The sequence below is a fragment of the Lineus longissimus genome, chromosome 14 (assembly GCF_910592395.1).
Source record: "Lineus longissimus chromosome 14, tnLinLong1.2, whole genome shotgun sequence".
Lineage (NCBI taxonomy): Eukaryota > Metazoa > Nemertea > Pilidiophora > Heteronemertea > Lineidae > Lineus > Lineus longissimus.
The window spans coordinates 1,625,815-1,638,850 of NC_088321.1; the positions used below are offsets into that span (position 1 = coordinate 1,625,815).

Genomic DNA, 13,036 nt, shown 5'->3' on the forward strand with positions numbered 1-13,036 from the left:
CCTCCCCGCAAATGAGAGACCTGCAACAATTATCAGCGCGATGAGCAATTGAATAATTGTTTGTCTGGGTTGAAACGTTCATTGGATAATCGTCACTGGCTTCCGCGATTACTGATTCTTGTGAGATGAGTGTTGCAAGTGATGATGCAGATCTCTGCGACAAAAATCTTCAGTGTGCGAGGGCACTTTACCGTTTATAAAAATGAAACTATTTGAAAATCATCAAGAGTTAACTCCAGATATTTTCAGTGAATCAGCTAGAAAACAGAGCTTGGGAGAAAAGCACACAGTCTATAAATAGGCAGGGTGCTTAAAAGTCTTTTTTTTGTCTCCAGATTTCACATTTCTCTAAAATTATTGACTGTTGTCTTTCTTTGTCTTTTCAGGTGAGTTTCCATGGTAACAAGATAAAGGTAGAGTAAACGTCTCCCTTCAGTTTCTGAAACTTGAAACCAGAAGTGATCATATCCCCTTTAAATTGGTGGAGGACATTTTAGTTCTGCTACAAAACACCAGCTGGCAGCACCAATTCACAAAAAGCAGAATTGTTTATTATTTGAACCTCACCAAGGGAGAACATTACATTTATAGATTCACAACAATACATAAGATAAAGTGCACATGTAGAGAGCAAAACATGAGTGCATCCAGTGGGGGGGGGGGGCTCTGCCCCAAGGGGTCGCCAAAAATGTGGTTTTTATCATGAATGTCCATGGAAATTTCGAAAGAAATTGATCATTTTGCCCCCCTCGAGAGCCTTTTGAACCTCTCCCATGGGAATTATTAATCCTGTTTACCGTCCACCTCCCACATGGGTTCTGAACGAACATGAAATATTTTCATTATTTTTAAAAAAAATCTATTTATTTTATTGTTGCCATCATTTTTTTATTTAAATAATCTTTCCAGTGGTTCATCTTTACCTTAAATGATTGAAAAACACAATAAAAACTTGGCAGGGTAGGCTCTTCATCATAATAATGACATTTTTTCAATGCCTCATGTTGATGACCGACCTGATTTCCATTTACTGGAACTTGCTGAATCGCGTGTTTTGACCAGTAAATCAGACTGTAAACCGATAATGAATAATGAAAAATGAAAAGAAGCCTCATCATCTTTTTAAATCTCTCGGACGGTAAACAGGATTAATCATTCCCATGGCCTAATGCAATGCAATATTCATTACAATAGACAATACACACCGTAATGCAATATTCAGTACAATAGATACCGGTTGTGTAGCATACATTAAAAGGACCTGGCCAAAAGATAAATATGAACCAAATGGCTAAAACTTGAATTTGTTGATGTTTTCTCAATCTCATCATGTGACTTTGTTTTGATCACATGACACATTCATCGTCTGCTACCTTAACTGATCTCCAGCCAGTGATATTTTGATTCAACCCCTGCCTGGAGATTGAAACAGCTGATTATTATAAGACATGTTAGAGGTTGTCAAATATTGGCACGGACTTTGAAATATTTGGGGTATTTTTATCGCTGAGCTCAGCTGTTTTAATTGTTTGACCTCAGACATCTATGTGTGGTTTGTCGAGCCATTCGACTAATTGTTCTTGGACAAGAAAATGTGATTTCTCTAAAATTATTGAATGTTGTCTTTTTTTGTCTGTTCAGGTGAGTTTCCATGGTAACAAGATAAAGGTAGAGTGAACGTCTCCCTTCAGTTTCTGAAACTTGAAACCAGAAGTGGTCATATCCCCTTTAAATTGGAGGAGGACATTTTAGTTCTGCTACAAGACACCAGTTGGCAGCACCAATTCACAAAAAGCGGAATTATTTATCACTAGCATTGTACCCGTGGCGCAGGCAGGTTCAAATGGGCTATACCTTGAATAGATTGAATTGCAATGAAAATATAATGCAATATCAAAGGAGCAATATCGAAGAGACAAATTAAACCAACCATTTGTCCACAGACTCGGACCCTGTGGCGTGCTGTATGCGTGCATATAAAAGTAAATCAATTGGTCCGAATGAGATGATGAGGCAATGTGAATATACCTCGTTCCTTAGTCAGCAATATGCCCCTTTTTATACGGAGATGAAGGAGAACCCAGATAGGCCTTCACATGTCGGCCTCCAAATGGCTCGGACCAATTGCACTATCACTACTAAAACTTTAAAATGCGTGCTCCTCCTACATGTAGCATGATCTCGGGCAAGGCACTAACTCGACAGGCAAGCTAGAAGTTCAGCACCGTGAGCAGCTCCTTGATAAGGCCATGCCAAGTTCAGAGTGCCTCTTCAGATACATCAAGTTTTGAAAGCTGTGGTGAGCACATAAACATACCATTGTAACCTTAATTTGAAAATCCCTTCATAATCAAGGGCTAGCTCTGGCTAATACAGTACCAATATACGATAGACCATCAATTTGACCCCAGCTCCTTACTGCGGGAAAACCCAAGTCCAGCAACCAAAAGTATCAAAATACATTTTTGTTTACATTTGAACTGCACACATGCGTTTGTTTACAATTTCTTTCCCGCGAAATCTCGAAGATCAGGTGACCTACAATCGTGGATTGAAAATAACATTAACCTTGGTTCAGCAGGTCAACACGTGTACAGGCTGTTCCAATCATCCCCCTACAGCCAGCCGTTCAACAGGTAGTGTTAGTCACCCCACAGGGAGTGCAGGTGATTCATTAATCCCCTGCATAACTGAACAGCAATGGCTTGGCTTCCGTGAGTGATAAGGAGAATTGACCGTGTCCGATTAAAAATCCCTCATTACTGCTCCGCTGAAGTAAATTTCCGAAAATAAACATGACGTTGCATCAGGATAACATATCACCTGCAAACGTGCAAAATTTCGAGACGAAACACGACCCCCAAATGGCACTTTAGCGAGCCGCCTTATAGTATTATGATATAGATTTGAACCTCACCAAGGGAGAATATTACATTTATAGATTCACAACAATACATAAGATAAAGTGCACGTGTAGAGAGCAAAATATGAGTGGATCCAGTGGGGGGGGGGGCTCTGTCCCAAGGGGTCGCCAAAAATGTGGTTTTTATCATGAATTTCCATGGAAATTTCGAAAGAAATTGATCATTTTGCCCCCCTCGAGAGCCTTTTGAACCTCTCCCCCCAAGACCAAAGAGCTAGCGAAGCCACGGAAAAACGTTGACAATGCCAGGAGGTATTACCTCCATGACAATACATACCATATCATGCAATGCAATATTCATTACAATAGACACAATAGACAATACACACCTTATAAGGCCATGGGAATTATTAATCCTGTTTACCGTCCACCTCCCACATGGGTTCTGAAGGAACATGAAATATTTTCATTATTTTTTAAAAAATCTATTTATTTTATTGTTGCCATCATTTTTTCATTTAAATAATCTTTCCAGTGGTTCATCTTTACCTTAAATGATTGAAAAACACAATAAAAACTTGGCAGGGTAGGCTCTTCATCATAATAATGACATTTTTTCAATGCCTCATGTTGATGACCGACCTGATTTCCATTTACTGGAACTTGCTGAATCGCGTGTTTTGACCAGTAAATCAGACTGTAAACCGATAATGAATAATGAAAAATGAAAAGAAGCCTCATCATCTTTTTAAATCTCTCGGACGGTAAACAGGATTAATCATTCCCATGGCCTAATGCAATGCAATATTCATTACAATAGACAATACACACCAATTAATACAATGCAATATTCAATACAATAGACAATACACACCGTAATGCAATATTCAGTACAATAGATACCAGTTGTGTAGCATACATTAAAAGGACCTGGCCAAAAGATAAACATGAACCAAATTGCCAAAACTTGAATTTGTTGATGTTTTCTCAATCTCATCATGTGACTTTGTTTTGATCACATGACACATTCATCGTCTGCTACCTTAACTGATCTCCAGCCAGTGATATTTTGATTCAACCCCTGCCTGGAGATTGAAACAGCTGATTATTATAAGACATGTTAGAGGTTGTCGAATATTGGCACGGACTTTGAAATATTTGGGGTATTTTTATCGCTGAGCTCAGCTGTTTTAATTGTTTGACCCCAGACATCTATGTGTGGTTTGTCGAGAAAATGTGATTTAGTGTGGCGTTATATTTCATAAACATTTGGAGTATTTTATCACAAGTCATCGTGTGTATATCGCGTGGCCTACAATGAAATCAAGATTGGTTGACCTGGAATCCCCCAGATACAAAAAAAAAAAAAAATTTTGGCTAGATGCCCGGAGAATGCGTTTTCCGAGCATTTCAGATCCAAAAACTCACGTGCAAAAACACCGGTTTTCCTACATGAATTTTTGAAAATCGGCAAAAGAATACATAGATAGTGATAAATATATGTCGTTGAAATGTTATGCAAATACAGCTGATGAATTCCCTCTCAAGTAGTCTGTTTGATACTGTCTGACACATCCCGGATGTTGTCAGTAACTGATAAGGACATTATAGTGATTCACACCTTATCTTATCTCTTTCATTTAGCTTAAAAAAGCGATATTTTGAAACCCCTCAACTTTGCTGATGAGGGCTAGTGCCCCCTTGCCCCCCTCTGGCAGAAACCCTGTTTGTGTTTAAAAAAATAGCGATTCACCCTTGTTAGAAGTTTCTGTCATGAGAACTTCATGAGTACATTAATGTCATGTTGTACTGTCTTCAAATGTTATAACTGTGTAGGCCTTTATCATCTTGATTTTTTGACTATGACACACCACAACTTGCCCATCTGAAAACACTCAAGAGGCCCAGTGGCAGCAAAGCCTCAATTTCTCCTCTCAAAATGTCCTGCTTGTCAACCATAGATACAAAATGGGCCATTTCTGTACAACTTGACCTCTGTTATCAGGACACCTCTCTATTAAGGACAGCATTGTCAGTCCCAAGGTTGTTTGTAAGGGGTACACCGTTGCATTTAATCATTGGTCAGGAAAATAGAAATGCAGTTATACACAATGCCATAGTGCCGTTATCATGCATGCAAATTTGCTGAAACTTGGTATGTTTAGTGTTTGTATGTGTCTAAACGCTGGCATTGTTGAAATTTATATTCAGTACGCATAAATACAATTTGAATTTTCAAATTCAATCACAGATTTCAAATTTTTAACAAACGTTGTGGAATCTTGTACACCCTGATTGTTTGACCATGACTCATAACGAGGTGAGTATCTCGAGCAGAGAACCTTATTGGTCTTTCATCTCCAGGCTCAAGATCACATATTTTTCTCCCACCTCTGTAATACCACTCACTCTTGCTCACATCATCCGTATCCAACTTGCACATGCCCATCCAAACCATATCTGAATAAACAGTAAACAAAAAGAAATCGTCCCATATTGTTGCTGAGATATCTATGTATTTGACTTTCTGATTGACTACAACCGTCTCATGTACATGTACATGTATTTCTGTGTCTGTGATCTCATAAACAGCCCTATAGATGTCCACGCTGACGAAGACGAATCTTCCCCCACATGTTATCCTTTTGGGGATATGTACTGCAACAGTGGAGGCTGCATCAGATTCACTCTTGAAGTCTTTGTCAATTCTACGTGTATGTTCCACAACACCACTCTTGTCAACAACAGTGATAACTTTCTGCCCCTCTTCGTTCCCTCCAAGGATGACGTACTGGTGTTGTAGGGTCACACCAAGGGAAAGTGGTTCTGTTATGTCGATGTCACGGGTGGAGCTGATGTAACCAGCGTCTGGATCAAACAGTTTGACGCTGCATCCAGTGCCTCCTGTACCGTTGGAAAGTACAGCAAGTTTACCATCGGGAGTGGAGGACATCTCATACAGCGGAGGGACGTGATCCTTGAAGGTGTGTTTTAGGGTGCCAGGGAGTTTGTAGATGTCTATGGCCAATGATGGTTCCCCTAATCTTGTTGGATGAGCGACTGCAAACATTTGACCAAGGTTTGCTACACATGGAATAAACATATCCTCTGAAGACACTTGCATGGTCTTCTCGAAGATTTCTTCATCTTCTTCTTCTTCATCAGCACAGTCCAATCTTCCAAAACTCAAAGGTATTTCCTGCGGAAAAAAGGTGTGGTGTTTTCGATGTAGCACACGTAGCTGTTTTCTATACCCCTTTTCTTCAATGTAACCCTCTCCATCAACCATAGCATCCATCTCCTGCTTCAATGCAGTCAGTTTGTAAAGATATTCCGGCTCATACTCAGTCTCTGTAAGCAGTCTCCCTGCTCTCTCAGTGGGCGCCTGCAGTTCCTCAACCATCTCTGACAACTTCTCAAATCCAACTGGAATGTCCTTGACAACTTTGTAGTCCACCTTGACCTGTTCTTTCAACTCCGCCTTCCATTTTGTGATTTGTTCGATACACTTCTGGGCATGATCCTCAATTTCTTTGATCAAAATATCCTGCTTGTCAACCACAGGCACCATTAGTTTCAGTTGTGCTAAGTCTTTCTTCAAGTCCTTGAGATCTTTAAGCTTTTCCTGCTTTTTTTCTAAAGTGACTTTCATTTCAGCAACCTTTTTGTCAACAACATCTACAAGCTTTTCCACGGTGTGCTCTCCATGGTCAAGCATAACACAGACCATACACGCAGCTGTTACGCAGTCATGACAAAAACTGTTCAAAGAGGAGTCGTGTTTCTCACACATGGCATCCTGCTGCTTCGTCTCAGACCTAAACCGCACCACGACATGTCCCTGCGTCGCTTTATTCCTCGCATGGACCTTTGTACACTCCTCGCAGATATGAAGGTTGCCGCATTCGACGCACAAGTTCACAGCTTGGACCTCCTTCTTCTTGTGGTGACAGATCGTACATTTTACATCCATCGTAATACCCGCTTTGTTTCCATCTCTCTTTTCTCCGTTCCCTAGTCCTCTTCTTTTGTTCGGAGGACGTTCTGTTTCTGCCCCAGCCTTCCCTCTACCCATTGGTTGAAGCTCTCTCTCCCCATATCCTCCTTTTTGTTCTGTTTTCACCACAGTGTCCACAACTGCCACGTCCTCCCCGGTGAAATCCACCATTCCCTTGACACCGTCCCACGGGCGAGGGCACTCCACCTTACACGTCGGGCAGGGAAACTCGTCACCTTCATGGCTTCCAAGAGTGATCAAGATGCATTCAGTACAAAAACAGTGCTTGCATCGGCCAACTATCTTTAGTGGTTTGGAATCCAGGCACACTGGACAAACGTTGATGACTTTTGTTGTGTTCGACGCCATCATTCTGCATTTTCTAATCTGAAATTAAAGAACAGAAATCAAAGAACATGCACAGTATTTGATAGGGGATCATTGTCTTTCCTAAGAGTTTCCTCTGTGTTAGGAATAGTGAAAAATGAACAGTAAAAAAACACAATCTTCCACCTGACAAAAATCTATTTACCTCTTCTCCAACAGACCAAGGTGAATAAATATTCGCTGTTGTTTTTTTTATTTTGACAGTGGGTGCCTGAACAATTTGGATCACGATGTCAAGTGGTACTGTTCTCAAAAAAAGGTTGACCAGACTTGTTTAACACCTTCACGGGCGGTGTTTTACCCCCCAGAAAAAAAAGTATAAGAGATGGCTGCAAGAGGTCTTTTGCAGAAGCTTCTCCAAGACAAGGCCTTCTTGAATCAATAGAGTTATGTCAGCTACATATACACTCCTTTGTTATATTTTAATGTTTGTAGGAAACATGACCAAAAGTAACTAAAATGAGATCAGATCCGTTACGCGTGAGACTTCTCAAATTTCTCAAAACTGAACCATCGTCATATCAGGGACAGAAGTTCCGAAGAGGAGTATTCGGGCCGCACCCTTGAAGTGAACTTCCTGATCAAGATAAGAATTGATTTTAGGAATCGGTTTCTGGGAAATGTAGCAGTGCTGACATCTGGTGTTGTCTGGAGGAACTAGGTGTTCAGTAGGTTAATTGACCGTTTGTTTGGAATCCGTAATGCTGTACGGCTCATAGATATGGCAAATAACCAGAACGGCAATTAAGAAACTCCCAAGTCTTCATCAACAGCTGCCTGCATTGGATCTCTCAACTCAAATAGACGGCCTTAGGAAGAAACAAGGACCTGTTGAAAAGAGCAAATTAGGACAAAGTCGAGATCGAGATACTCCGTCAACGCCTGAGCAGGATCAGGCATACATGGAGGAAACCGCCGTCCAGCATCGTCTGTCAAGCTCTGACCTGGAACCTGGAACCCACAGGGGAAGAGATTTTGGAAGACCAAGGTCAAGCAGGCAACAGGACCTCAAGAGCGACATCTATGACCATGGGCCACTCTTGGTAGGAATTTGGGAGGCTCACTAGGGACAGAAGACAATCGGGGATCCAGCATCACACGTCAAACTCTGACCTGGAACCCACAGGGGAAGAGATTTGGGAAGACCAAGGTCCAGCAGGCAACAGGACCTTGAGAGTGACATCTAAGACCATGGGCCACTCTTGGTAGGAACTTGGGAGGCTCACCAGGGACAGAAGACAATCGGGGATCCAGCATCACACGTCAAACTCTGACCTGGAACCCACAGGGGAAGAGATTTGGGAAGACCAAGGTCAAGCAGGCAACAGGACCTTGAGAGCAACATCTAAGACCATGGGCCACTCTTGGTAGGAACTTGGGAGGCTCACCAGGGACAGAAGACAATCGGGGATCCAGCATCACACGTCAAACTCTGACCTGGAACCCACAGGGGAAGAGATTTGGGAAGACCAAGGTCCAGCAGGCAACAGGACATCTAAGACCATGGGCCACTCTTGGTAGGAACTTGGGAGGTTCACCAGGGACAGAAGACGATGGGGGGAAAGTTGTTAGTGGCCTAAGCTCTCAAAGGAGTGAAGGGCGTGATACTGCCAGACAGAGACAAGTCTGAATTGCTGGTTCTTTCATTAATTAGGCAGCAGTCGTCGTCTAGGACGGCTCAGCCTGGCAGTGACTTTGTGACAAGCAAACAGCCCTCTCAATCATTGCTGGGGAACAAAGCAGGCATGTGAAGAAGAAAATGTTCTGAGTGTACTTACCTCTATGCATATGTGATAGTTTATTTTCACATTTGAATTTGAAAGACTGGTTTCTTTTTCCAACGTCACTGAAAGACCTTCACAAAGTCATTGGTGATTTTAGCTGCTGTTCTTCCAGCGGTAGTGCTGATTATAATCTCCTTGATTTGAGTTTTGTCTTTTTACCAACGTGCTTAGTTTTGTATCTTTCCTTATCTCTGCCATGTACGCTTCAACATGGCTGACTCCATGAAGTAATGTTGATTGTTGTTAGGGGCAAGGGTATTTATAGGCTTTTTCACAAAGCTAATGACTGATTCGCCGAACGGATTTGAGGAAGTCATTCCGTCGAAATATCACGTTTGAAAAAGATGTTCTTTTTGAATTTGAAAGAGATTATTTGGGGTATGAGGTCGAAGTTATTTATGCTTGTCCCAGGTAGTGAATATGTTCCTCATTGAAAAGTAACGACCCGCGTCATTCATGGGTGCTCCGACCGACTTTGTATTGTACAGTGGAACCTCCATTAGCGGACACCTCTCTATTAAGGACACTCGCTCTATTAAGGAAAACTTCTCTATTAATGACAACCTCTCTATTAAGGACACTACGTTTGGTCCCAAATAGTTGTTTCCATTTAATTTGACCTCTCTAATCAGGCCACCTCTATATTGAGGACAGTACTTGTCAGTCCCGAGGGTATCTCTAATAGAGAGGTTCTACTGTACTTGTCAGTCCCAGGGGTGTCCTTGTGGCTCTTCCAAGGTAGGGTGGTAAGGGTGATACCCTTGATTTGCATGACGTTTTACCAGTGTGCAACACAAGGTAGGGTGGCCAACAATTTGTGGTCGGGTGGCCCTATAGGAACCCTCTACAAAGTTCTAGAGCAAGGTAGGCTGGCTCTTCCAAGGTAGGGTGGTAAGGGTGATACCCTTGATTTGCATGACGTTTTACCAGTGTGCAACACAAGGTAGGGTGGCCAACAATTTGAGGTCGGGTGGCCCTATAGGAACCCTCTACAAAGTTCTAGAGCAAGGTTGGCTCTTCCAAGGTAGGGTGGGCCACCCTGACAAATAGCCTTGTGGAGAACACTGCTTGACCTCCATGGACCAGAACATTTTTTTTGGCTGGAGTGGCCAGCCAAACTTAGATGGGCCCCAACCAGCAATATGCGACCTGATATCCGCTTGGGTGTTTCTGTGTTACCAAACTTAGATGGGCCCCAACTAGCAATATGGGACCTGATATCCGCTTGGGTGTTTCTGTGTTGTTTCAAAAGTTCACCGTAGCCACAGTCATGAGGAGCATTGAAGTTTTTATCTACTTGCCCTCCCCGCAAATGAGAGACCTGCAACAATTATCAGCGTGATGAGCAATTGAATAATTGTTTGTCTGGGTTGAAACGTTCATTGGATAATCGTCACTGGCTGCAGCGATAACTGATTCTTGTGAGATGAGTGTTGTAAGTGATGATGCAGATCTCTGCGACAAAAATCTTCAGTGTGCAAGGGCACTTTACCGTTTATACAAATGAAACTATTTGAAAATCATCAAGAGTTAACTCCAGATATTTTCAGTGAATCAGCTAGAAAACAGAGCTGGGGAGAAAAGCACACAGTCTATAAATAGGCAGGGTGCTTAAAAGTCTTTTTTATTCTCTCCAGATTTCACATTTCTCTAAAATTATTGACTGTTGTCTTCTTTTGTCTTTTCAGGTGAGTTTCCATGGTAACAAGATAAAGGTAGAGTAAACATCTCCCTTCAGTTTCTGAAACTTGAAACCAGAAGTGATCATATCCCCTTTAAATTGGAGGAGGACATTTTAGTTCTGCTACGAAACACCAGCTGGCAGCACCGATTCACAAAAAGCAGAATTGTTTATTAATTGAACCTCACCTAGGGAGAACATTACATTTATAGATTCACAACAATACATAAGATAAAGTGCACGTGTAGAGAGCAAAATATGAGTGGATCCAGTGGGGGGGGGGGGGGGCTCTGTCCCAAGGGGTCGCCAAAAATGTGGTTTTTATCATGAATGTCCATGGAAATTTCGAAAGAAATTGATCGTTTTGCCCCCCTCGAGAGCCTTTTGAACCTCTCCCCCCAAGACCAAAGAGCTAGCGAAGCCACGGAAAAACGTTGACAATGCCAGGAGGTATTACCTCCATGACAATACATACCATATCATGCAATGCAATATTCATTACAATAGACACAATAGACAATACACACCTTATAAGGCCATGGGAATTATTAATCCTGTTTACCGTCCACCTCCCACATGGGTTCTGAACGAACATGAAATATTTTCATTATTTTAAAAAAAATCAATTTATTTTATTGTTGCCATCATTTTTTTATTTAAATAATCTTTCCAGTGGTTCATCTTTACCATAAATGATTGAAAAACACAATAAAAACTTGGCAGGGTAGGCTCTTCATCATAATAATGACATTTTTTCAATGCCTCATGTTGATGACCGACCTGATTTCCATTTACTGGAACTTGCTGAATCGCGTGTTTTGACCAGTAAATCAGACTGTAAACTGATATTGAATAATGAATAATGAAAAAAAGCCTCATCATCTTTTTTAATCTCTCGGACGGTAAACAGGATTAATCATTCCCATGGCCTAATGCAATGCAATATTCATTACAATAGACAATACACACCAATTAATACAATGCAATATTCAATACAATAGACAATACACACCGTAATGCAATATTTAATACAATAGACAATAGACACCATATAATATTCAGTACAATAGATACCGGTTGTGTAGCATACATTAAAAGGACCTGGCCAAAAGATAAACATGAACCAAATGGCTAAAACTTGAATTTGTTGATGTTTTCTCAATCTCATCATGTGACTTTGTTTTGAACACATGACACTCATCGTCTGCTACCTTAACTGATCTCCAGCCAGTGATATTTTGATTCAACCCCTGCCTGGAGATTGAAACAGCTGATTATTATAAGACATGTTAGAGGTTGTCAAATATTGGCACGGACTTTGAAATATTTGGGGTATTTTTATTGCTGAGCTCAGCTGTTTTAATTGTTTGACCTCAGACATCTATGTGTGGTTTGTCGAGAAAATGTGATTTAGTGTGGCGTTATATTTCATAAACATTTGGAGTATTTTACAAATCAGTGGAATTTTAGCGTTCTACGGAGTATGTTTTAAACTGTTTTTCCAGGCCTTTCAATCAGACATGTATACCGTAAGGCCTTGTAATTTCTTCAGCCCATTTCGGAGAGGTGCATTTTTGCAAACAGCACACCTCTCTAACAATTCCTGTGAATTGGGTGTACTTTTGCAAGTACGCCTCATTCACACCTGTAAAAACAAATGAAACAAAATGTCTGGCCTCGCCTGCTAATTGACCAGGCTACTCTGCCATCTGCCGTCATCGCGAAAAAGTCACAAAGAAATCACCTCCCCCAGATGCTGACAGCTTTGAAGTGGGTTGAACTATTCACTCTCGTGGATTCTGTCAGCTTGTGATCTTATCACAAGTCATCGTGTGTATATCGCGTGGCCTACAATGAAATCAAGATTGGTTGACCTGGAATCCCCCAGATACAAAAAAAAAAAAAATTTTTGGCTAGATGCCCGGAGAATGCGTTTTCCGAGCATTTCAGATCCAAAAACTCACGTGCAAAAACACCGGTTTTCCTACATGAATTTTTGAAAATCGGCAAAAGAATACATAGATAGTGATAAATATATGTCGTTGAAATGTTATGCAAATACAGCTGATGAATTCCCTCTCAAGTAGTCTGTTTGATACTGTCTGACACATCCCGGATGTTGTCAGTAACTGATAAGGACATTATAGTGATTCACACCTTATCTTATCTCTTTCATTTAGCTTAAAAAAGCGATATTTTGAAACCCCTCAACTTTGCTGATGAGGGCTAGTGCCCCCCTTGCCCTCCTCTGGCAGAAACCCTGTTTGTGTTTAAAAAAATAGCGATTCACCCTTGTTAGAAGTTTCTGTCATGAGAACTTCATG

At 41.2% G+C, this 13,036-nt stretch overlaps 2 protein-coding genes across 5 annotated transcripts in view; one reads left to right on the forward strand and one right to left on the reverse strand.

Annotated features, from left to right (window-relative positions):
* Positions 1 to 13,036, forward strand: part of LOC135498551 (tight junction protein ZO-1-like) — a 95,035-nt gene that overhangs the window by 32,422 nt on the left and 49,577 nt on the right. The window lies entirely within an intron of this gene.
* LOC135498556 (uncharacterized) lies at positions 97 to 9,244 on the reverse strand. Its single transcript, XM_064788835.1, has 2 exons — positions 9,026 to 9,244; positions 97 to 7,247 (listed from the first exon to the last, which is right to left on the reverse strand). Exon 2 carries the CDS (start codon positions 7,230 to 7,232, stop codon positions 5,118 to 5,120), a length of 2,115 nt encoding a protein of 704 aa, XP_064644905.1. The 5' UTR covers positions 7,233 to 7,247; positions 9,026 to 9,244; the 3' UTR covers positions 97 to 5,117.

Excerpts from the sequence above, each read along its gene's own strand:
- LOC135498556 (XM_064788835.1), bottom strand. The coding sequence starts at position 7,232 with ATGATGGCGTCGAACACAACAAAAGTCATCAACGTTTGTCCAGTGTGC.